General features: G+C 37.7%; 2 protein-coding genes across 6 annotated transcripts; one reads left to right on the top strand and one right to left on the bottom strand.

Moving 5' to 3' along the window:
- Positions 1-1,895: 1,895 nt before the first annotated feature.
- Positions 1,896-8,573, top strand: LOC103715893 (telomere repeat-binding protein 2-like). Of its 4 annotated transcripts, none has more exons than XM_039133117.1 (11): positions 1,896-2,183; positions 2,839-2,927; positions 3,554-3,799; positions 3,880-4,750; positions 4,928-5,137; positions 5,222-5,293; positions 5,406-5,485; positions 6,124-6,368; positions 6,814-7,137; positions 7,216-7,279; positions 7,766-8,212. In XM_039133117.1, the coding sequence occupies exons 3-11, from the start codon at positions 3,719-3,721 to the stop codon at positions 7,790-7,792; spliced, it is 1,974 nt and encodes a 657-aa protein (XP_038989045.1). In that variant the 5' UTR covers positions 1,896-2,183; positions 2,839-2,927; positions 3,554-3,718; the 3' UTR covers positions 7,793-8,212. The 4 variants fall into 4 exon arrangements, with proteins under 4 accessions (XP_038989045.1, XP_038989042.1, XP_038989043.1 ...); XM_039133114.1 differs by having other exon boundaries at positions 1,897-2,183; positions 7,831-8,573; XM_039133116.1 differs by having other exon boundaries at positions 1,898-2,183; positions 5,231-5,293; positions 7,831-8,573.
- Positions 8,574-9,354: 781 nt separating this feature from the next.
- LOC103714368 (kinetochore protein SPC25 homolog) lies at positions 9,355-22,098 on the bottom strand. Of its 2 annotated transcripts, none has more exons than XM_008801586.3 (8): positions 21,817-22,097; positions 19,745-19,810; positions 17,663-17,809; positions 14,761-14,874; positions 14,593-14,682; positions 14,367-14,489; positions 13,096-13,322; positions 9,355-9,834 (listed from the first exon to the last, which is right to left on the bottom strand). In XM_008801586.3, exons 1-8 carry the CDS (start codon positions 21,983-21,985, stop codon positions 9,817-9,819), a joined length of 954 nt encoding a protein of 317 aa, XP_008799808.2. In that variant the 5' UTR covers positions 21,986-22,097; the 3' UTR covers positions 9,355-9,816. The 2 variants fall into 2 exon arrangements, with proteins under 2 accessions (XP_008799808.2, XP_008799816.2); XM_008801594.4 differs by lacking the exon at positions 9,355-9,834 and adding an exon at positions 9,841-10,907 and having other exon boundaries at positions 21,817-22,098.
- Positions 22,099-23,339: the final 1,241 nt, after the last annotated feature.

Below are 23,339 nucleotides of genomic sequence, written 5' to 3'. Positions count from 1 at the left end.
AAACTGTCATTGGAACTCCGCGAGTTATTGTATTTTGATTTTATTGGATGCATTTATACACGCACTATATAAAACATCACTCTAAGAACAAGAAAAAAAAAGAAAAAGAAAAAGAAAAAAAAAGAAAAAAAGCCTTCGCTTCTCTTAGAAGACAACAAACGGCTATCCTGGGGAGGGACTACACTATTTGGGAACAGGGAGAAGACCGCCGTGACTAGATCAGACGGCGATCAGCCCGTACCCGCAGCCGGACTCTCCATCGATGTAACTGCTGTACCGGAAAGCTAGATGCTCCCCCTTGTGTCCGACCCGACACGTGTCGGGCGAGGGATTAGTTAACGGGAAAAACTAGGGAGGCCGCCTGTATCGCGCGCCGCCCTTTGACGGGGATAACGGTAAGCCTCCGATCGTGGCGTCGTGCTCTCCGTCCCGAGTTTCGACACCCACCACACAACCCCCCCACCTTATCCCCGGATCTAACGCCGTCAGATCTCGTGGCTGTCCCTCCGCCACGTGACCCCTCGCCGTCGTTTCGGCTTTTACGAAAGTGACCCCCGAGCGACCACTCCCTCCCCTCATCCGCCCCTCCGAGATCCGAATACGCTCCATCTGAAAAAATAAGAAATTACTATTATTTTATATTAGCGGACTTTAATAATCACCAGATAATACCCGATAAAAAGAACCCAATGGGGCTCTTGCCTTCCCTCCACGTGGCATCCGCTTTAGTCCTACGTGGCAAGCATTCGAACGAATGGCCCGGAAAATAACTCTCTTTTTGTACGAAATGACAAAAATACCCCTACGATTTAAGGCAAGGGAAAGCTTTTCTGACCAGTGAATTGACGCGACTCCAGACAGACGTTCGGAACCTTTCCTCTTGTAAATGCCGCCAAAATCAAGGGCATTTCAAGCTTAAAGAAAAGGTTGAAAAGCGATGTCCTTGATGTGGGATCCTTATAAGCTAACACTTAGCCAAGATAGATCAGCACCGTTCGATCCGAACTCTAATCCAAGAGTTTGTCGGAACTAATTAAGGATAGCTAAGCCAAATCAAAGCCCGTGTTGTCTTTTCTTTGAACATAGTCGCCTTTACCATGCAGACACATTTTCGGAAATATTTTTTCTTTTTTATTTTTTCTGCGGAACTGCCCTATGAGCGGAATCTTATCATCGGCTCCGCATAATTCCGTATATTCTCATCCACAAACATTTCCTATTTACAAGAACCAAAATTAGACGCTTATCCTGAAATTTCCTACATTCGCTCCTTCGATGACAAATATTAAATAATTTATATTTTTTACAAAAATTATCCACTTTATACCCGAAAAAAAGTAATTAATTAATTTTCATGGAGCAATACAAGTATACTTTCAAAAATCGAACAAGATCAAGCGGTCTATAAATTTACTATTTTTTATTTTTGGTGCAACGAGGTCTCACTGAATACGGCCATGAGTAATGATTTTACTATATTTACTGAGACACTATTGATGAGCGTCGGATGCCAATGTGACGGCTGTGATCTGGCCGCAAGTGGGTTCTGGAGCGACGCCCACCTTTCATTTTAAAAGGAGGAATTTATATTTTAAACCGGTGTCCTATCCCGTCCTCCAACCGAACTTTTGAAAAAATTCAAAAAAAAAAGTGACTTAAAGAGGCAGGGCCGTCAGATCCGGTGGATGGACACGTGGGCGTGATCGGAAGGGGCAGGAGCGGGGGAATGGATCACGCGCAGGGAGGAAACGGTCTTGGTAGTTTGAGGTGACTGGCTATAGGCGGGATCGAGGGGGTTTTACCGGAAGGTTCGGCGGCAGGGGTCAAATGTATAAGAGCTGGGGTTTAAGCAAAAGGGTGGTTTTCAGGGTTTTGGCGATCTCTATGGGTGGGGAGAAAGAGAGGGTGGGAGAGGGAAAAAAACTGGAATAAAGAGAGAGACGTTTTCGTTTAAAAGAGCGAATTTTGGAGAAAAAAATAATTTAAGGCGTTCATGGAGAGGATGTTGAATTCCGAATTCTGATCGAGATCTGGAATTCGGTTCTGTCTCAGAATCTTTCTTTGATCGATAATTTCATCGGAATTCTTACGGATTTTGGCGGAATTCCAGCGTTTCTTCTGACGATCTGCCCCGGAATCGCCAGGATTCTGGCGCGGGATTTCATCAAATCTTTGGTTTGGAGGTGAGATCGTCGAGTTCCGGTCGGGATGGGTTTGAAGCTGGGATTACGGTTTATTTTCCCTGATTTTTGTGGAGTTTTTTTTGTTTTGAATTTTGCTTTGATATTGTTTTGATCGCTTTGATTCTTTTTCTCTGTGCTTGGTGGAGTTCTTGAATTTGGCGTGAATTTCCTTTGATCGTGTCAACTTGGATTTTCCTTCCCTAATTCCCCTCCATTTCCAGCCTAATCCTTGGGAGCGTTTTGGAACTCCATTTATTTTTCTCTGATTTTGGAGGGGCTTTTGAAGTCTCCTTGGAATTGCTTTGGAACTATGGAATTGAATTTTTTTCCTGACTTTTCGTGATTTCTTAGGATCTGTCTTGTTTGTGGAGGCAATTCGAATTAATATCTATGCCATTTTTGGACTTGTTTTTTTCTTTTCAAGTTTGGCAAACTCGATCGAGATCCCATCTATCTTTATGCAATAAATATCTATGTCCGGAATTCATTTGGATCGTGTCATGTTTCTTGGGGTTTTGGATCTGGAACCTGAATTCCTTAAGCTTTACGGATCTCTATGCATGTGATTTCCCTTCGTTACAGGGTTTCGTGCTATTTACGACTTCTCTTTCCTTAAGATGGGAAAAAATGATTTCCCCCTTTCCTCTGCTTGCAGGAAATTTATTAGATGTCTCAGATTCTCCAACCGAGGTTGAAGTTTTCGGGACATTAGTTAATATTAGATACTTCAGGGTGTTAATAAAGGTAAGATTTGATCCATTCCTGTCATAAATTTTTAATTTTTATTTTGAATCTCATGATCTTTGAGAGGTTCTGGGTTTAGAAACACAGTGGACGCTTTTTTTTTAAAATCTCTCTCCCTTTATATATCATTGCGATCTCCTTCTTTATTCCTTTGATATTCTCCTCTAGCAAATTTTCTGTCCCTGTCCTTTTTCGCCTAAGATTGCAGGCATGCAAATTTCGTAGGAGAGATATAAAATAATCATTCAAATGCGTCAGTTTGACAAAATTTGATTGTAGGATACTTTTGCAGAGTTCCGGCAACGCATATTATTGGGTTTCCAGAGAGCTGGACAACTCGGCTCTTTTTTTCTTTTTTTTTGTGGAAAAAGGGGGCTTTTCCACCATTTTGTTTATTGTTGGATCTGAGATCTCTTGGTTCCATTCTACTGTATGAAATGCTATTGATGCTTTTATTCAGCTTTTACTGGGGTATCTTGAGTTTTCAATTTGACATCTAACACCTTAGTTTGCTTGTAAAATGCTTTTTTGTATTAGGAACCTTAGACGTTAATTGATGTGTGTTTTTCAAAAACAAAATGAAAGTGCTTGAACTTTGAAATTTTTTTGGCTGTGTTCCATCATAGGTTTCTGGGAAGCAAAGTATTTTCTGCTATATTCATTCGATCCGAAGAGTGGACCCTGCTTTGAGTACCTAGCTTCAAAATATGGGTTTTGAAGATGAATTATGAACGCCGTGGTGCTGTTTACTACTAAGTGCTGAGCTTCTCGTTGTGGTGAGTCTTTGAGATATGGTGTTGCAGAAGAGGTTGGATTATGGATCTAGTGGCTACCAGGTTCCTGCGATGCCGCATGTTCCAAGATCAGCTAGGGTATATTTGTTATCCCAGTCTGCTTCGTTCTTTTTTCTGGTTGGTTAAACTCTGTATGACTCATTTCAGTTCATCTACAGGGTAAGCGTTCTGTTAGAAAGAAGGTCGAGAACAATCAGATGTGTGCTTTTGATTTGCTCGCCACTGTAGCTGGAAAGTTGCTGTCGGAGAGAGAGAGTTCTTTGACTCCATGTGACATAACTGGAACATCTAACCCAACTACTGAAAAGGATACTGTTAAACAGGAGCAATTAGATAATGAGAAGCCATTCAAAACTGAAGCTTTTGATCAAGGAGGCTGTGATGATGGTACTTTGGGTTCTGAGATCATCCTTTACAGACTGGACAGCTATACCTCGAAGGAGCATTCACAAACTCCAAATGCAGCAGCTTCATCACCTGCATCTGCCTTTATAAAGTCTGATAACAAGGATGTTTTTGCTGGGGAGTCAATTATTAGGGGTGAATTCGGACATTCTCTTGGTACCAGTACCACCGCCCAAAAATGCGGCGCTCGGAGGTGCTCTCCTGGTTCTGTGGAATCGTGTGTGTGTGAAGGAGATGGAATTAAGACTCCACTCCAAGCTGAACGGCGAATTACTGGGAATCTCATAGCCTGGAGTTCTCCAGATATGTACAGTTTGGAGGATCTGATGGATTTGGATGCCAAACCTCCTGCTTTGGTTAGTTCAGACAGCAGTGCTGAAGTGCCTCCATGCAGAGATCATGTTCCGTATAATAGCTTTGTTCCCAAGCGTAGGGATGGAATGAAATTTTCTGTAGATAGAGATGATGACGAAAATTCTTCAGGGTGCACTAATTCTGGCACCATCACCACTAATGCCTGTAAGGCACCATGTATAGGAGACCGTAGGATAAAGAAGCTGTTGGCATCTAAGTACTGGAAAGCTGCTCCAACTATGTCGACGGATGGGGAGCTTTCCAACACTGGTACGAATTCTGTAATATTGGTATCTTAATTCATGATTTTATGTTAGTGCGTGCGTGTGTGATTGTACATATACCTGCATATGTATGTGACATATAATTTTCTCTCTCTCTCACAAACACATACTTACGGGTGACTTGCCTCCATTGATTAGACTTTCTATGTTTTTCTCTTACCAGATGTAGAAATGAAGCCATTTTTCCGCAGCAGGAGAATGTCTTGCACACGTCAAAGAACTCAAAGGAGTTCATTCAAGAGGAGGAAGTTGTTCGAGCGCTGCTCGATGTCAGCATCTGATGGAGGGATCTTTCGTGAAGGTATATCTAACCCACCTGGAAAGGGTGGCATCAAAGTAGAAGCAAGTGATTCACCTGTAACTTTACATGGAGGTTGGTATCGTTTAAGCTACTTACACGTGCTACCTACCTTCCGACCTTTTTGGTAGTACTTTGAATTTTGAAATAATAACATAGCTTTTGCAGCGAATGGTGCATTATCCTCAGCAACAGGTCAAAAATCATCATGTGAATCAGGAGATTACCAAGGTATATAATAAGCAACCTGAAATAATGATGGCCTGTTAAATCTTTGACTTGGTTCATTTTGTTTTGACCCTGATATGACAAGGTTCTGAGGTGTACTGTCCTTTTCTTTCAGTGAAACTTAGCATCAAGTCCTTCAAGGTGCCAGAACTTTTTGTTGAGATTCCTCAAAATGCTACTGTTGGTTCCTTGAAGGTACATGATCCCCTAATATCTTTTTATTTCATGTTCTGCTTTGTTACCAACATTATGCACATTCTTTATTTTATCTGTTCCATTTGGTACAAACCAAAGCCTTTGGAATCTCGCATTGACAGGATTTTTATATTTTTATTGTATTAAGCTGCCTGTATTAATGCAATAGAAATCGATAACCCGATAATCTTATAATTGTTCTCGATATGTAATTAAAGACCTTTAATGTTAAGTGACAGAACATTAAAGGAACATATATTTTTTTTTTACTTTGCAATAAATAATATTATTTGCAGTGATTATAGACTTGATGTGTTGTCTTAGCTTTTCAATGTGAATGCTAGGCTAGCTTATTCACGTGTAGTTTTGCCTTACGTTGAAGTTATAATCACCGTTTTGACCCCCCCCCCCCCAAAAAAAAAAAAAAAAGTTTAAATCACGGTCGCAATCGGTATGTCTTATCCAGCTCACGGATGAGAAATTTCTATAGTTGCACTTGAACAATACTAAATTAGTTGAGTTCCTATAATCGGTATATTGATCCTGCTGCATTTACATCGGACGGGTAGATATTTTCTATTGCTAGAAGAACATGTTTTCTGAACTTAGTAGGTTTATAGCTATATTTTCTTTTGCAGAGGACCGTTCTGGAGGCTGTGACTGCTATTCTTGGACGTGGACTCCGTGTTGGTGTTCTTCTCCAAGGGAAGAAGGTTAGAGATGACAGCAAAACCCTGCGCCAGGCTGGTATTTCTCACGGTGAAGAGCTGGACAATTTGGGCTTCACTTTGGAGCCAAATCCCACACAAGCTCCAGCACCCCTGACAAGCCCTGAGGATCCCCATCTTCTTCAGCCTAGTGATGCTATTGAACCATTATCAAGGTAAAGAGTTTGACACCGATTCACTTCTAGTTAATATATAGTCTTGGTAACCTGGATATATCTTTTCTACAAAGGTTAGAAACTAATTAAATTCATCATGGATGCCCTTCGAAAGTATTCTTTGCATTCGTGAACGGGTTGATCCCTCATGTATTACCAGGTAGTTCTATCTCATCCTCCTACAGAAAAATGAGGGCATTTCTCGGAAATGCTTCATCATGTTCGGAATTCCTGGTTGTACTGATTAACTGGTGTGCTTAAATTGAACTCTGTTGTGAATTAATTCAGTTGTGATCAGGAATCAGGATCGTGTTTTGCTTTGATCCTTGTAAAGCTAATATGGTTGTTTCATTCAGGCATCCTGTGAACTGTGTTGCTCATTTATTATCCGTTTGAAGTCAGCTGATTATTTGCTAAATATCTAATGCTGTTTCTGTTTGTTTAGGATCCCACCTGCAAATCCCACAGCAGATCAAGGGGCATCTGATGCCACCCCACAGCCTGTTCTGCTGACCTTTATAGCAAACTGCCCCGAGAGTGATCATGATTCGGTTCACTCTCCGGCTGATGTGTCATATCTGGATAAAACAACGGCAAATTCCAGAGCTCTAGTTCCGGTGGTGCCGCCGATGGACGTGGAGGCGTTGGCCGTGGTTCCACTCCGTAAGCCAAGGCACTCTGAGATGGTCCAACGCCGCATCAGGAGACCCTTCACAGTTGCCGAAGTCGAAGCACTTGTCCAGGCTGTTGAAAAGCTCGGGACGGGAAGGTGTGTACTGATCAGTTTCTCTTCCAATTGAGCCGATCATATATCATTGCAGGCCATCTCATCTCTCTCTCTCCATAGGTGGCGAGACGTTAAGCTTCGAGCCTTCGAAAATGCCAAGCACAGGACGTACGTTGATCTTAAGGTAAATCATCTTGAAGTTTAAATCTAGCGTCCGTCAGATCTCACGGGTGTTCGGTCTTTTCAGCTACCTAGAGAGCCGTCGCCGTCTTTTTTGGATTTGTTTTTATTTTTTATTGAAGAGGATGGCAAAACCATCCTGTCTTTATTAGAAATAGAGAGTTTACGTAAACTATTTACCAAAAAATTCTTCTTTAAAATTTTAGACCATGCCATATTTTAGCCTTCTTTGCGCCATGCCGGGAAATCCTTATCGTCTTCCTATGGTCGGTGCCGTCCATACGCCATTGGTTTTCTTTTCCCTTATCCGCGTACGGCAGCGGCCATAGGCTGGATCCCTCTCAAGCTATATTTAGGATTATGATAAGAATATTTTATTCTTATTTTTTACTTCTATAGTTGGAGGATTTTTATTTTTTTATTTTTGATGTATTTCTGTGGTTGGAGGAAGCTTCCCGTCTCTTCAATTATGCTCCACAATACTCTATAGGCTATTCAGAGAAGTTGCGGTACTTGACCGTGTTGCTAAAGGCGGTGAGATGTTTGTGGACGCAGGACAAGTGGAAGACGCTGGTCCACACGGCCAGGATTTCCCCTCAGCAGAGGAGGGGAGAGCCGGTCCCCCAAGAATTGTTGGACCGGGTGCTCTCAGCCCACGCCTATTGGTCTCAGCAGCAAGCCAGGCTACAGGTCAAGCCACCTCCGGCAGAGACTTGCCTTCTACTCTAATCTGCAACCTGCTACCCTTCTTCTCAGAATCTAGGACGAGAAGACAATTGATCCATGTATAAAGCCGCCCCACCCCAAGGCAAAAAAAAAAAAAGAAGAAAAAAGCAAAAAAAACTAAAAGGTACAAATGGTTTACAAATTTGTGTAATATTTACTCACTCCCACTATTTTTTAAGCCAGGGTTCTCCTCTTTTTGTGAATTACCAAAGGCGAAAGACTTTCTTTGGTGTCTGTATATCATGACCGTGATCTAGGGGAAAAAGAACATTGGAATAAGACTGCTGGCACTAACGGAATTCGTATCATCAGGAAACGTTCGCATGCTGATTTGGAAAAAAAGATTTCTTCACAGATCTAATTCATTCTTTTGGAGTCTGTTATGTTGTTGTTAAAAAGGTAAATACAGCTAGGATGGATTTCGTTTGAAGAATTCGTTTTGATGTTGTACGGTCTTATGTTTGTCGATCTCTTTGATGAGGCAACTTTCAATAAATATTGTACTTTTTGTAACGCCTTGTTTAGTCTGAAAAAAATATTACAAGCAATGATCTACAATCGATGGTTATATAGATACCAGTTCGCATGATAAAGTTACAGGCAGATAACCTCTGGGGTTTACACCGCACAATTAGCCGGATGAAATGACTCACCAGTTGGATATGGGTCGTCAATAGCAGCCCGTTGCCATGCCCACATGGAATGCCAAATTGATCTCATTAAGTACCTTGATGGTCAACGAAAGTCAGCTACTGTAAGAAATGTATCTAGCAGCAACGCAACAGAATAACATCAGAATGAGGGACCAATACTCAGCAAAGAAACCAGTTTGGACCGACGTCAAGAGCAGGCATTCTAGTGTTGAACAAACTGCAGCTTAGGAATCAAGCACGTCATATACATTTGCTTGTCTAAACAGAAAAGATGATACGGACGTTAATACAATTAGCCATTTCATAAGCTATACTCTGCCTGTATAGAAAACAATTTTTCTTAACTTTCTTGTTTTGAAAATTGCCAAGTTGCTTTATAATACATGCACCACGACCACTAGACGCAACATTGCAGGTTGTCAATCTTCATACGAAACACAATGAGACGACTTTTTTGTATGAAATCCGGTGGCAATTCCGATGCATGAAAATAAAGGTAGAGCACACGTGAACTAATCCACAGAAGACTGTCAATCCATATCATCTTAAAATTATTAAAATATCGAGCATTGTTTTCAACGGGAATACACATAGTGGCACCAGAGCTCAGAGACATAACATAAAAACATCACTTCTTATTGCGCTTAGGAATATACCCTTTTGACAGGCAGTGTGATCAGATGTAACAATCAGCAAATACTTTATTAGTAGAAAATCAGAAGCAAATAATTTTGTTTCCTGCAAACAGATGAGTTTACACCCTCGTTGCAACCTTGTGCAAAATCTGGTGCTGACATCTCAATACATCAGATTTTTCTGAGACACATAGGCTAGATTGAAACACTGATCACTACCAGAAAAGAGGAATAGTAATCTTGGCATAAATAAAAACACAGCCTGGCCCACATTTTTATACAGATGATAGATACAAAGGCATTTCTTGTTGAGCAGACATACTAGGTCAGTTGTTCTCTGATTCGTGTACAATCCCTATGGACAGAAAACAAAACTAACATTGGTAAGGAAAACTATTGCTGCAAGTCATTATGCCTTACATTGTCTTCTTGTTCATGCTTGAAATTCATCGTTGCAAGCTTTCAGAGGAAACGGTTGCATTCAGCGATCAGCTGACCTTATCAGAGTTGTGCAGCCACCTACCAGCTCAAGGAAACTTTTTGGCCTGCAAAGACAACCAATTGTTTTGATGATCGCAAATGCTAGGAACCGCTTCTTTTTTCTGATGGAATGTGGAGGAAGGTACTTCCCCCACTCAATTTATGCTAGGAACCGCTTCAATACCATGCATTATTTATTTAAGATATAAACATCCTATCTAATGTTAAAAGGGGAGAAATTTGAACTCATTAAAGAAGCTAACATGAGGGATCAAGGTCAGAAACACCAATTAAAATCTAAATATTACAAAACAGACTATTTTAATATCTTAAGCTAAAATATATCAAAAAGAAGTGCCAAAAAGCAGTGAGATCTGTTCACTATCTGATTCTGATCCATATAATATCACAGAAAGCAGTATGCCCAAATATCAACCACCATATCATCGCTCATTTCACTGGTCCCATGTGAAGTGGGTGATGGGCAGAGTGGTATGCAGGGCCCCAATTGACACTATCTTCACCCCATGTACTGCACCAATCCTTGGCTGCCCCATCAGACCGGTGAACTCAGCAGCGATATGGCGGGTGATCTGTAGCAGGACCCGTTCACAAATAATGGCAGTTTTTGGGTATTATTATAGCAGGCAAGCAATCTGGTCCAACAGTACACTAGACAAAAGAATATCAGAAAATCAGGGAGAATTGAGTTTGCTGTAATGAAAAATATTAACTTATCAAGGAAGCATATTTCATTAAAATTAAATGGAACTGCCTGAAAAATTTATAACTGATTGTATCTCATTGTTACATCAAATACATACTCAACTAAGCAGAACATTGAAGCTGTCGCGTTTAGACCTTTGCAACAGCTTAATGAAATGGCAATTTTTTCCCCAAAATAACATAGGATTGTGTACAAGATTGGTATGTGTGACCATGTACACGAATAAATTGTTGACATAAAAGCATGCCAAAAAAAAGTTGTAGCACTTCAGTTACAGCAAGGGGCTACAATATATGCGTGCAACAGCGGGAAGCTTGGGAAGCTTTTGAGGGTACAACTCATTACAGCAGCTTAACCAGCCCAGTTAGGAAGGGTTGGAGAACTTAAAAACCGATAGATAATTTACAAAATCTGGAGAAACAAGGAGAAGAACTCAGCAAATACAGATAAAAAACTTAAAGAGGAAATTAAGCAGAAAAACTCCAAGGATGTCACCAAAAGACTACCAAAACCAAGGACTTGAAATTTATGAAAGCAACCAATAGAAATCTAGAATGCAGCAATCATATCAACGTTCCATCAACCAAAATGTCCCATACATTCAAAAAATTCTTCAGCCCATCCACCCAATAAGCGATAATTCCAGCAAAATGCTGCAGCAGCAATCATCTCATAATCAAATATATACGGCAAAAAAAAAAGAAGGGAACAAAAAAAATGAGATTCTACATTATTACCAGTCAGACAACTATCAGTTCACCAGATATTGCATAACAACCTATGTGGGCTTTAAGAGACCACAGATGAGAACTAATATAGCAAGTTCTATTACTTAAAAGATCAAATCTGTCTGGAAACTGCAGCAAAGGCTTGCTTGCTTATTCCCAACAAAAAAGAAAAGAGAGAAATGCTTGCTACTTGCACAAAACATGGAAGAGTTATGTACCAGACGTCCCAGCTCTGTTTGAGATCCTACATAGTGCAAACTATCGGTAGAAATTAAGCTTCATTTTGGAAGATCAAAGGATTATATCTCATCTTTCTTAAAATTCGAGTACAATTTGTAATTAGGGGGCAAATCTGCAGATGAATGTCAAGTATGTGTACATAGCCACCAACATAAGCATGGTGACATGGAAATACAGATATATTCCACATGACATATATTATTTCAGTCAACATGCTGTGTTTCTTTTGGATAAAAGACACTAGTCCTTTCTGACCACTTCTTTTCACCAGATAAATGCCATTCAAGAATATAATGTTTGCGGAAGGATCCAATAGAGACACAACACTTGATTATGTAACAAAATACAATGTAGATTCTATAAAAAATCAATTATGCTGCAATTATTTGTTGAGTAACGCCCAGGATTCATGCTACTATAATTAAGTCATTAATTTCAATGAATAGTTGTTCATTATACTCAGATAAAGAATGATGAACACATGAGTAGTGTTTATCACTTCAATAACAATTAGCAAAATTGAAGAACCACAATGCCCTCTTTGGCTGGCACATGCTACAAGAGTACTTACACAGAAGTCCCAGTAATTGGCGCAGACTATGACATTCAAGACCTAGTGAAAAGCTAACTGAAATTGACTAATACACATATCCCATTTTTAGCTGATTTCTTGCCATTATGGAGGTGCTAAATATTTAAATGGAAACTGGATTAACAGAATCATTGTCAAATTAGAATGATTCATTTATTGGAATTCCAGAGAGCTACTGAACTTGCTCTGATAACAACTTTAATAGCTAACTGGGAAAAAGGAAGAATAGCCTTTGATGGGTTCACCATGTTTCATAAAATGTCAGATCATGCAGTATTAATCTAGTTGGGGCCACAAGGATGGATTATGCATGAGAGTACCAAACTCTTTCAAAGGTTCAGTAAATTTTACATGTTAATTTGTTGGTATGAGATTATAATTAGAAAAGCCAAATGTATTACAACTAATTCTATGTGGATGTGAAACTCCACTTAGTTAAAATTTGTTATGTGTTTTCATGTGCAACTGATGGATGGATCACGAAGTTTTCTTTTGCTCCCTTTTTTCCTCACCAAACAATGTATGAGTTTGCAGGACAGTAGCAAAAACATTGCACCTGTACCAGTATGACCATTGCGCACAAAAATGCTAACAGAAATTTGAATTTTCCATGCTTTCTAAATAACAATTAAGTTTAGAATAGTTAAAAATTGAAAATAAATTGACTTTCTATATTATCTTGCCATAAGGAAAGTTATTAAAATTATTACGGCTACTTACACTTAAGTGTGAAAAAGACAAGGCCTGACTACTTCAGCTGCATATGCAGAAAACATAACGTGCATGATATATCCTCAACATTGCTGAAAGAGCAAATCTGTGATCCTAAAGAGCATAAGAAAAGCTGACAGGTGTGCTTCGTAGTTTAGCTGTTATGGGTTTATACCATAAGTGATATGCCACTTTCTTTGCTATCTAATATAGAGAAAAGACCTTATCTTTTACTTCTACAGCTCCTAATTAATTTCCAGAGTGATGCTTATAGGTTATTGGTAACTAGAAAAAAGGAAAAGAAGAAAGAAACTTGTGAAAATATTACCATAAAACGGGGGGAACGGCGCGTAGCTGATATAGATTGTGGCGATGGAGCTACAGATTTGCCACGGTTGACTTTCCGAAGACCATGCCGACCCTCTTTATTTTGAAGATGAGGATCACTTTCCTTTATCAAAGTTTCACTTCTACTGTCATCTGACACTGGAGGTGGTGATGATACTGTAACTGAAGATGAGTCTGGATAGTCAGTCATGGTTGTAGGCAAGAACCCTGTAAGAAAAATGGAAGGAGCTTAATAAAAGACAGTTCGAGGTGGCAACAGCCATATAAGCCATTCATTTACCATTCCCCTGGCATAAAAGCAAACTTATGTTCTTCCCATTCAGGGGAAGACAAAATTAATATAGACTTGAACTCCACATATGATGGCAGCAGTGACACAGCACAAATATAAATTTCGGAAAGGATAAAATGAATGGAAAATGAATTGAGAAAATTTAAAATGGCTTTTTAATGTAAACCTAAGTAAACAGAACTAATATATGAGTAGTTCACCAAAGTTAATGGTATTTGCTTCAAGATTCGTAAAACAATATTTTCTAAATACTTGGAACATGTTTTTCTATGTTGCATTTGATTGGTTCCTCCAGTTGTGTAGCTAAGCCTACAGTCAGCTGTCATTTGAAGACAGGATTCCTAATAAAATTCCTTATGTTTTTGGTTTCAAACTTGTTGACCCTGAGGCCCCGTCTTGCAATTTGCTGTAAAAATAAAAGAATTAGATGCCCAGGATTTGCTGCAAGAACTGCTATCACTAAATAATTCGATGTCTTGACATATACATAAATTGACAGCACTTGTAAATTTTATATTGCATTTCTAGTGGTCAAATAGCTATAAAGCATTTCGAATAGGGAATACAGTAATTTTTGATAGGAGAATTTATTGATTTTTTAAGTAAATTTATATATACTGACTCCAGATCATCAATAATGCCACTGCCATCAAAAATATTGGACAGGTTTTCCACGAGTATCTACAAAGTGAATGATTGATGGTTTTAGTAATATCAGGGCAAAGAAAGGAATAGCTATACAGCTATAATACAGAATCCTCAAATAAAGTTGCTAATATCAAATCTGGTAAAAGATCTTGAGACCTAGTTTTTTTTTAAAAAAAAAAGATATCTATAGGACGACATGCATAACTAATTTAAATAAGGTCCGATAATGTAAAAGAGTAATTGAACATTTTACTTATATGAGCATCACAAGCCTACATGTTGCAGTTACGAATTGGCTTAGAAAGTCTTACCATTCAATGCAGCAGCCTGAAACTTTTCTCTCATAATTCTTACTAACTCGAACAAATTATTGTTTTTATTTAATTCCTTGATCAGTTCATTGATATCTTCCACATATGGATCACAATGCAGCACTGAAGATTATCAAAAAGACCTTGAAGTATCAGATAAACAGGAAAGAGAATAAAACTTACTAAAAGAATTTGGATTTGTAACATCGGAAAACTTTATACTTACATTTGTATACATCATTTTCAAGCCTTATGGTGAATGAGTACTCCTCATCCAGATTTTTCAAGTTAATTTTGTTGAAGATGAATTTGACCCCTATAGCAAAAGGAGAAAGTAGTCAATGAGATTAAATTATTCATGAAAAGAGAGAATTTACTAAAACATTCTTTTTACCTTCTCCTCCTTCAGCTCGGAAACCAAGAACTTTATTGTACCACATAATAGCTTCCTCCATATCTTGTCTTTCGATTATGTCTTGATTACTCTTGTCTTCTAGCGATTCCAAAGCTGAAATTGAGAGAGACACAGAGAGAGCAGAAATCACAAAGCAATCAATGACTCTTAAAAAAAAAATCAAAAATAGCATTTGTTTCTCCAAATAACATGTTGGAAAATATTTTTAAAAATTGAGATAAAATTTGAACTTTACAACCAAAACCATCTGAATCAAAACCTAGACATTATTTTAAGATAAGATTTTGCAAAAAATTAGAAGCTTTAATTTCCATGTCAACAAACAATGTGATGCATTATGCCTCATCTGCCACATGCATCTATTTCCACTATTCATAATCAAGACCAATAAGAGCTAGATAGTTCCTTGAACAGGACTTGAATAGTACTATAGTGCGACTTTAAAGAGGAAAAGTTATTCAGACATGTAAAATTAAATGTTGATTTTTCTAACTGGTTTGCATGAGGAAGATTCATAATGATTTTCATCACATTCCTGATCACAGAGCTTTGATCCCAGATAAAAATAAGGCTCTTCCGCTCCTTGCAACTTGCCCAAACAAATACATGAAATATTTTACTCTCAAAATAAGATGATTTGATATTTGTATGGTTCTACAGCAACCTGACTTCATGTAACAGAATTTAGGATCTCATTTTTTTCATTGTTATTCTCCGAAATATTTGAGATTTACGAATGCTTTCTTCGAATTAAAGGCCCATGAGTTTGTATTCCACATTCCTACAAGCATATTATGTCAGATCTAATATTCTTCACATTAAGACAATGATTAATTATGATTCTCATACCATCCCACTCTCTTTATATCCACACAATTCTTTTCTACTATTTTGTGCATTTCGTAAATGAAATAGAAAACTAAGTACTCATTGCTTGAAATGGGAGCAAAAGCAGCAGTCTAAATAAGCACTCTTCAAAGTTAAAAAATAGAATAATTATACCCAGGACAAAGTAAACATAAATGTCATATTAGATAGTATGTACTTTAAGGAGCTTATTTTGACTATTCTACCATAAGAAGATCATGCACAAAACTAGGCTTGTTCCATCTACTAATAGTTAGAAGCATTAAGAAAAGAAGAGCAGTGGCCTATTTCCCCACTTTTCTTTCTGGATTTCAGAGCATAAACATTGATCGATATAGATACATGATGTTAAAAATCTGAAAAATAACTTAAGAATACCATAAGGTGCTCTGAGAGTAGGTGAAAAAAAGATATCTATAAATTAACGATCGTGCGGAGTAGAAAATTAGCCTAGGGATACCACATTTTTAATTAAAGATGGTGAGACTTATGTAATATAATGCGGACTGTTCCAGCAATGAAAAGGGTAAGATGTCATGTTCAGGCATAAATTTGGTTGACTAACATTTTTAGCTCATTGAGTGGATATTAAAAACAAAAAGCATGCCAAAAGATTGAGAGGTATTCATGTAGCAGTATAAGAGACATAGTCGTGATATTCAGTATTTGCAACAATTACCAATTTTTAAATTTATGTTCTAATTTTCACAGGAAAAAAACTAAAACAAACAACATTCTGTAAACACACTTGCAAGTTATGCAATGGCTTTTTTATAACGTTTTCTGTGCAATTAAATGAGAGAAAATTCTTGCTTTTATTTTCATTTCACCTGCCTCCATTGAAAAACATTTCCTTCTTTCAATTTTTTAAGAACTAAACAGAGCATTCGCCATGTTTTACAACCTATACTTCTGGTCTCTTACAATTTCAGCTCTATATTCAGCAGCATGTATAATATTAGCAACTCAACTAATTAGTAAGGGACTAATGACTTTAACCATGAGCTGCTTGTTTAGGTCTGGTTGAATTAGGGGTGTCAAACGAACTGAGCGGCTCAAGCTCAGCTTGAGGCTAAACAAATCAATCTTGAACCAGCAAAATAGGTTCAAAATTAATTTCAAGCGGAGGCGAAAAAAACAACACAGTTCGATCAAGCTTGGCTTGATAAGGTTTGAATATATTTAAATTTATATAAATATATATTTGATATGATGGATCATTAGATTAAGGTTTTATCTTGTGCTTTTTTTATTCTTTGGGTCAATTAAATGTTAATTTAGGTCTGAGCCAAACCTTAAACCAAGCTGAAAATCAAGAACTGAGCTTTCATTAAGCTTGAACCGAGCTTCATTTAATCTCGAGTTGTTTTCAGCTCCATTTAGGATTATCAATCTAATCAAATAGGCATGTGCTCGGCTCAGTTCAATGTTAAGCTCAATTGAGCTCGAAATAATGGGAAACAAATCAAGCTTGGACAGACCAAGCTCAATCAAGCTTAGCTCCATTACTTTATGTTGAATAATAGGCTGACTAGGATTCCAGACCAAAAGTGAAAGTGAAAGTTGAGAGGCCAATCAGTATCCTGGCAAGGAAATATAGCTTGTTTCTTCCATGACGACAACATAACATGGAGTTCTCTTGCAACAATGTATGAAGAAGCAAATAAAATCATATAGTCACAAATCAATAACCTGGCTCAGTTGAGTTCAACCATTATCAACTCACAATTATACTGAGGCAAGTGGAAACATGATATCCTTTTACTAGCTGGTGCTTATAAGTGTACATATATAGCGCCCATATTCCAAAGTAAACCTCCATTCTCAAGAGATCAAATGAGTCGGTAGAAAGCGCAAGAGCTAAATCTTGCATACATGGCAGTGTTGTGAGCTGTGCTAAACAGAGTTTACAACGAAGAATACATTTAATAAAGCAATTGGCATGTATATCAGCAGTTCAACAACTTTGCTCGAGTAGGATATGGAATAACGCGTTTAGAAAAAAGAAGATTACCCAGTAACTGTTGTGATATTACTGCAGCATATCCATCCCTCCTTGTTCTCCGATCTAGAAGTAACTTCTTAAGTTGGTCAGTTCTAGCTACTGTAGTTGAAAGGGATTCAGCACTAGCTGTATGCTTGGCCTCTTTGCAGGTCTTCACTACAAATATAATTTATACAGGATAACATGCCTGTAAGCATGGAAATTTGAAGCCATACATCCACTTTTATGTTAAGAAAAGTGCACATATGTTAAATGTAAACTCAGGAAATAGATATTCAAATGGCATTTATCTTCATAAGCAGCAAACTTAAAGCATAGTATAGCATGTTGGAGAAAACTAGATAAAAATGTTGAATTTATGCTTTGCTAACATAATACACTGAGGAGAAGCTTATAGAAGGTGATTGCAATTTTTTTTAGAAACTGTGTGAAATTAATGAGAGCTTCTTGCTGTAAATTGAATTGTTGATGATGTTCATGTCAATCTCATACAACTACATAACTTTTTATAGGGTCATGATGCTAATATTAGAAAAAGTTAAACACAAGCCACAAATGAAGTAAGGTCTGAAGGTGACCAAACTTAGCTATACTTCTGATCTTATAATTCATGTTTATCAATCGTAATGTATGCATATTGATTGACCTGAACTTAAATGAGATTGCGCTTTAAAAGAAGGGCACCTGCCATTCTTCCACCGCCCATTCTGTCACATGACTGGTAGTCTTAGGTTTTTCTTGGAAGAATGAAGGTTGTTCAAGGAAGGAAACACCCTCAAAACATTTTATAACATCAGCATCTAGATGTCTAGAATCATGGAAATTTCAGAAAATAACACTAACAGTTCTACTGGGTGATCTAGCTTGAAGGAAATAGCCGAACTTTTCTGAAACATCAACAGACAGGAAACTGAACTTAGAAAAGTCTAGTGGTGAGGGCCCTTGGCGAAGTTGGCCAACCTACATATTGAAACGCCAACTAACTGAAGACAGAACCAAAAATGTCCTCAGCTAGTTAGCTATCACATGTTGATCTCTGGCTATCCTTCTTTCTTTTTGAGGTTCTTGTAATTCCTTCTTTTCCATATATTGTCTATGTACCAATTGTTTTGCTTCTGAGGTTGCAATTCTTTTGTTTCACAATGAGTTTAAAAGGTTAGGCCTTCTTCCCTGTTCCCCACAACTTTGTCACCTGTATTTAGTTTATTTTTTTTTTATAAACTTTAGATTGTCTTCCAATTCGTATATTTTTTTTTGAGTGAAAAAACATGGACTTGGTTTATTTTGTTAACCATTTAGCTGTCCTTTTCGACTTTCTTCATTTTTTAGTAACTAAAGAGTTCTGGGCCTTCTGGCCTTAGAAAAGAAGTGGTATATAAATGCTATGCACTCACTTCTTTTAAATTAGGCATCTTAGAACAAAGGATTGCTATGCCGGTATTAGAAAAAGGGGTGGTATATAAATGCTACACACTCACTTCTTTTAAACTAGGATTCTTAGAACCAAGTTTTGTTACACCAATATCCGGCATCATACAGGTAGCTTACCAATATGGTACAGGCCAATATGGTATGCCCCTCATACCAACACATGATACACTGTTGAATGCAAGACAGTAGCTGTATCATGTGTCGCACAATGTTGTATCAGATCCTGTATCATAACAATATATCGGTACAATATAGTATGCCTAATATTGAGCAGTACAACTCGATACAACAAACATTGCTTAGAACAGCAAATTGAGCAAATAACTATCGAGAATAAGTTAAAGGAAAAAGGACAAAGACCACCACAAACACAAACAAAGAAACTTGCAATCTAAAAAAATGAAGAACATTGTAGATATGTATATCGATTTATGTTGACCTCCCAATTGATCATGCTAAATTAGATGTACTAACTTACTGCATATGCAGTATTTGCATTCTGTATCATTGTATATATTTAAAGAGAATCTATCTCTGTTAGAATTGAAGGCAATATTACAAGAAACCTACATATGAAGTCACTCTGCATATGATTGCATAATTAAAAAACTAAAAACAATACTATTGACAAAGCAAACGATATTTAACTAACATATCTACCTGCTAATGATTCTTCCAAATCAGCCTCCAATTCTTTGAGGTTATCTTTGAGCTTGCCAAGTTTTTCTGTATTAAAACAGAACAAAAATCCAAATGGAAGCAAAAACTAATATAAAATATAATTGTACAATTACAGCAGAAAACTGCATCAAAGAGGCATGTAAAACAAAGTTGTGAAAGCAAGCCTAATTACTTCACTATTCATACTTACAAGATTTCTGTCCTTTCGCTTATGTTGCCATTGCTTCAGTATCTTATTTTTTTTAAACCAAATAGAAGCAGACAATATAATTGTATAGGTGTAATAAAAATCAGATTATGGGGTCCATATTGATTAATCTCATTATATAACTTCCTGCCAAAGATTATCTGTAACTAACTTCCAGCCAAAGCCTGAAGGCAAAAATAAAAATCAAATTATGAGGTGCATATTGATTGGTCTCACTATAAAAGTTGTGATCAACCAGCACAATTCCCATGCAAAGGTATTGAATCGTATCACGTCTAATATCTTCTCAAGACACATAGAATGGTCATGGAAGATCCCTGGGCCTCTCTTCACCTTGATTTTCTAACAACTAGCAATCAGGGATAAGTTCCATATTTTAACAAGCAAACCTTTCAAATGAAGCCACTCAACCCTCCGAATTGGAAAAACCAAGACATTGACCAGCATACTAAACAAGCATAAAGATATCAAGGAAAAGTGACAATGATGGAGGAAATGCTAACAGGCCAGAACAGAGATTATTCTATTGCCTTGCATATGTATGGTTCCTCTTCTTGCCAATCAGGACTATGTCGGCAACCGTCACAATATCACCTGCATGGAAGTCTAGATTTTACAAGGGACATCAGCAATCCAAAATGAATTTTGGCAACTTAGCGGCACCTAAGAGGGAAAAATGCCTGTAGCAAACAGGGAATTCCCTTTCTACAATATCGAAGCCCTGTTATTCCCTTTCCCCTTGCCTACTGAGAGACCCATATGGGAGATCCATATGGGAGATAGAGGAGAAAAGGCAATGACTAATTTCATCATCAAGGCCTCTCAAAGTCATGAACATCATATGCCTCAAACCAATCTTTTGTCCAAAACATGCTCATAAAACCAATTTACAATTTCATTTCTCAATGAAAGAATATTGAATTGCCCAAGTAACACCAATGATACCTGAAATCATCATTTCAAAGAGAACTCTACTTTCTCAGCTTACCTTACAGGTAAGAATCAGTCAGAGATTACCATCACCTTAAACAATATTCCCTTCCATAGAACATAACTTGGTGCATGACAAAATTTAAACATTGCCACATCCAAGCCCAAAAAAAACATACTCAAAAGTAGACACTAGAGCTACTTCCTTGAGAGCAATAAATTTATCTATTGGACTTCCCAATTCGCAGACCTCACCACCACCACCAAGTGATCTTTTCACAATGAACTGTCTCGCATCAATTATAATCCAGAAGCAACATTGGAAACATCTACTAATTCAAAGCCAATAGATATGATGGAAACTAGGAAATAGAGTCATATCACAATAAATTTTCCATGTTAAGAGACTACATTTCCAACCAAGCAACCATGAGCCCTTCCGAGCACTCCCAGTCACCTGGACGGCCATGGCCTAGTCGCATGACAACATTAAACATTGTAGACCTGCCCGGAACTCTAACGTGGACAGAGAAAAGTCGTATAATAGCATCTATGGCATGAAATATTTCTTCACCATTTTAATCCCGAGAATTAATGATTCACTCCGTATCCACACGAAGACTCCCTAATCAAACTGAACAAAGAAAGTCATTACGAAACGGATAAAAAGAGGGAGAAGAAATCAAGATAGCAGATTAATCAATCATGACCCGATAAATCCTAAAAACAAACAAATAAAGCTTGTTTTGTGAACAGATCTGCAAAATTAAATAAAAAATGATGGGTGATGAAGACTTCTTGATTGCTCATACGAGTAAATATTAGAGACGGAGGTATGTAGCGTTAGAAACTCAATAAATTCTCAAGAAACACTACAAAATTAGACAAGATCGATGAGGGGGAGAGATCTGACCTCGATTTTCTAGGGTTTTTTCGGCCATGGACCGGATCGAGAGGAGGGACTGGCGGAACGAGCTCGCCGCGAGGCTGGCTCTCTCCCGTTGGATCCGGATCTCTCGCTCGCAGGCCAGCCGTAGCTCCGCCATTCGGACGTGTATCGGCTCCTCCGCCGTCGTCTGCATCGCTCCGGCCCTTCTTGAAGTGGGAAGTGGGTTTCTCCCTTTCCAGGAGACGAGAAAAAGAGAGGAGTTTTCGCTCTCTTTCGAATTGGCTCGATGTTTGAATTTGAGAACATTTGTTTTGATGGCTTGAAATAGGCCAAATGAAGTCGGCAATCGCTTAGGCGGCTTAGCCGACATTACATCCTCTTGCAAGAAGTACAGGGAGGGGCAACTTAATATAAAGGTTTTCACCTTATAAAAATTCAAAATTTCTATACTCATAAAATATTATTTTTACACAAATATTCCAAATATAACAATTCTTTTAACATCGTTAATAAAAACTACATTTATTTTAATTAAAAATAAAATAAAATTTTAAAAATACTTTCTTGTCCTCCATCGCAAACGCCTTATAAATGTTTCTTTTACGCATCTGTCTAAGAATATTTTAGTTATTTTAAATTAAAATTATTAATTTTTTAACGGCGTTAAATGGCGTAAGTACATATAAAAAAAATAAAAAAAATATAAAATAGCAAAATAAGTGTTTTATGAGAGTATACATGTAAATATTAATTTAGAAAGATATTTATGCAAAATTTGATATTTAGGAGAGTATTTATGCAAAAAAAAAAAATTAATATTAAGCAAACGGGGACAGCAAACTTTACATGCTTTCTTGTGAAAAATAAGTTAGGGAGCTTCATATAAAGCCTGCAGCGGTGGCCAACTTTATATAACGTCTGGTTGTAGTTACAGATCCTCGCGATATCTTTGAGCGACTATTTGGATGAACTCGATTGCATTGGTTTTCTGCGGAATCCAAGAAATTCAGCCTTTTGGAATGACAATTCGGTGCTTCCACTTTCCCACAAATTCTAGGCACGCTATTGGGAGAATGGAGCCAATCTACAAAAAAAGCATATAACTGGACTTGCCCTTGTGAGAGAGAGGGAGAGGAAGAGAGAGAGAGACTGTGCTGTTGCATTTATATTCCTTATATGCTACTAGAGCATTAAGACAATAAGTATAAGACTACAAGCTTGGAGCATTAAGACGATAAGTTTCCATACACCTAGAGTTTCTTACCATTTAAGCGGCCCCTTTGTATTCTAAGCAGCTGCTATCCTTGATTTTAGTATAGCATAGAGTTTATTGCAAAAGGATGGAATTGGGGACCATCACAAGACATATATATTCTGGATCTTTTGCAACTAAGGCCCATTAAAGGTGAGGTAAAAGATGCAATTGCAGCAGAATCTAGCTATCTTTATATTAGCATTGATCGCCAGCACATGTTTTGAAAAATTATAAAATCAATTAGAGAACACCTTTTTAAAGCCCCATTCGATAATTTTTTTTTTCTTGTCCC

The sequence above is a fragment of the Phoenix dactylifera genome, chromosome 13, assembly GCF_009389715.1.
Source record: "Phoenix dactylifera cultivar Barhee BC4 chromosome 13, palm_55x_up_171113_PBpolish2nd_filt_p, whole genome shotgun sequence".
In the NCBI taxonomy this organism is placed as follows: domain Eukaryota; kingdom Viridiplantae; phylum Streptophyta; class Magnoliopsida; order Arecales; family Arecaceae; genus Phoenix; species Phoenix dactylifera.
The sequence above is the reverse complement of the archived record's forward strand: the minus strand, read 5'-3'. Positions and strand labels throughout refer to the sequence as shown.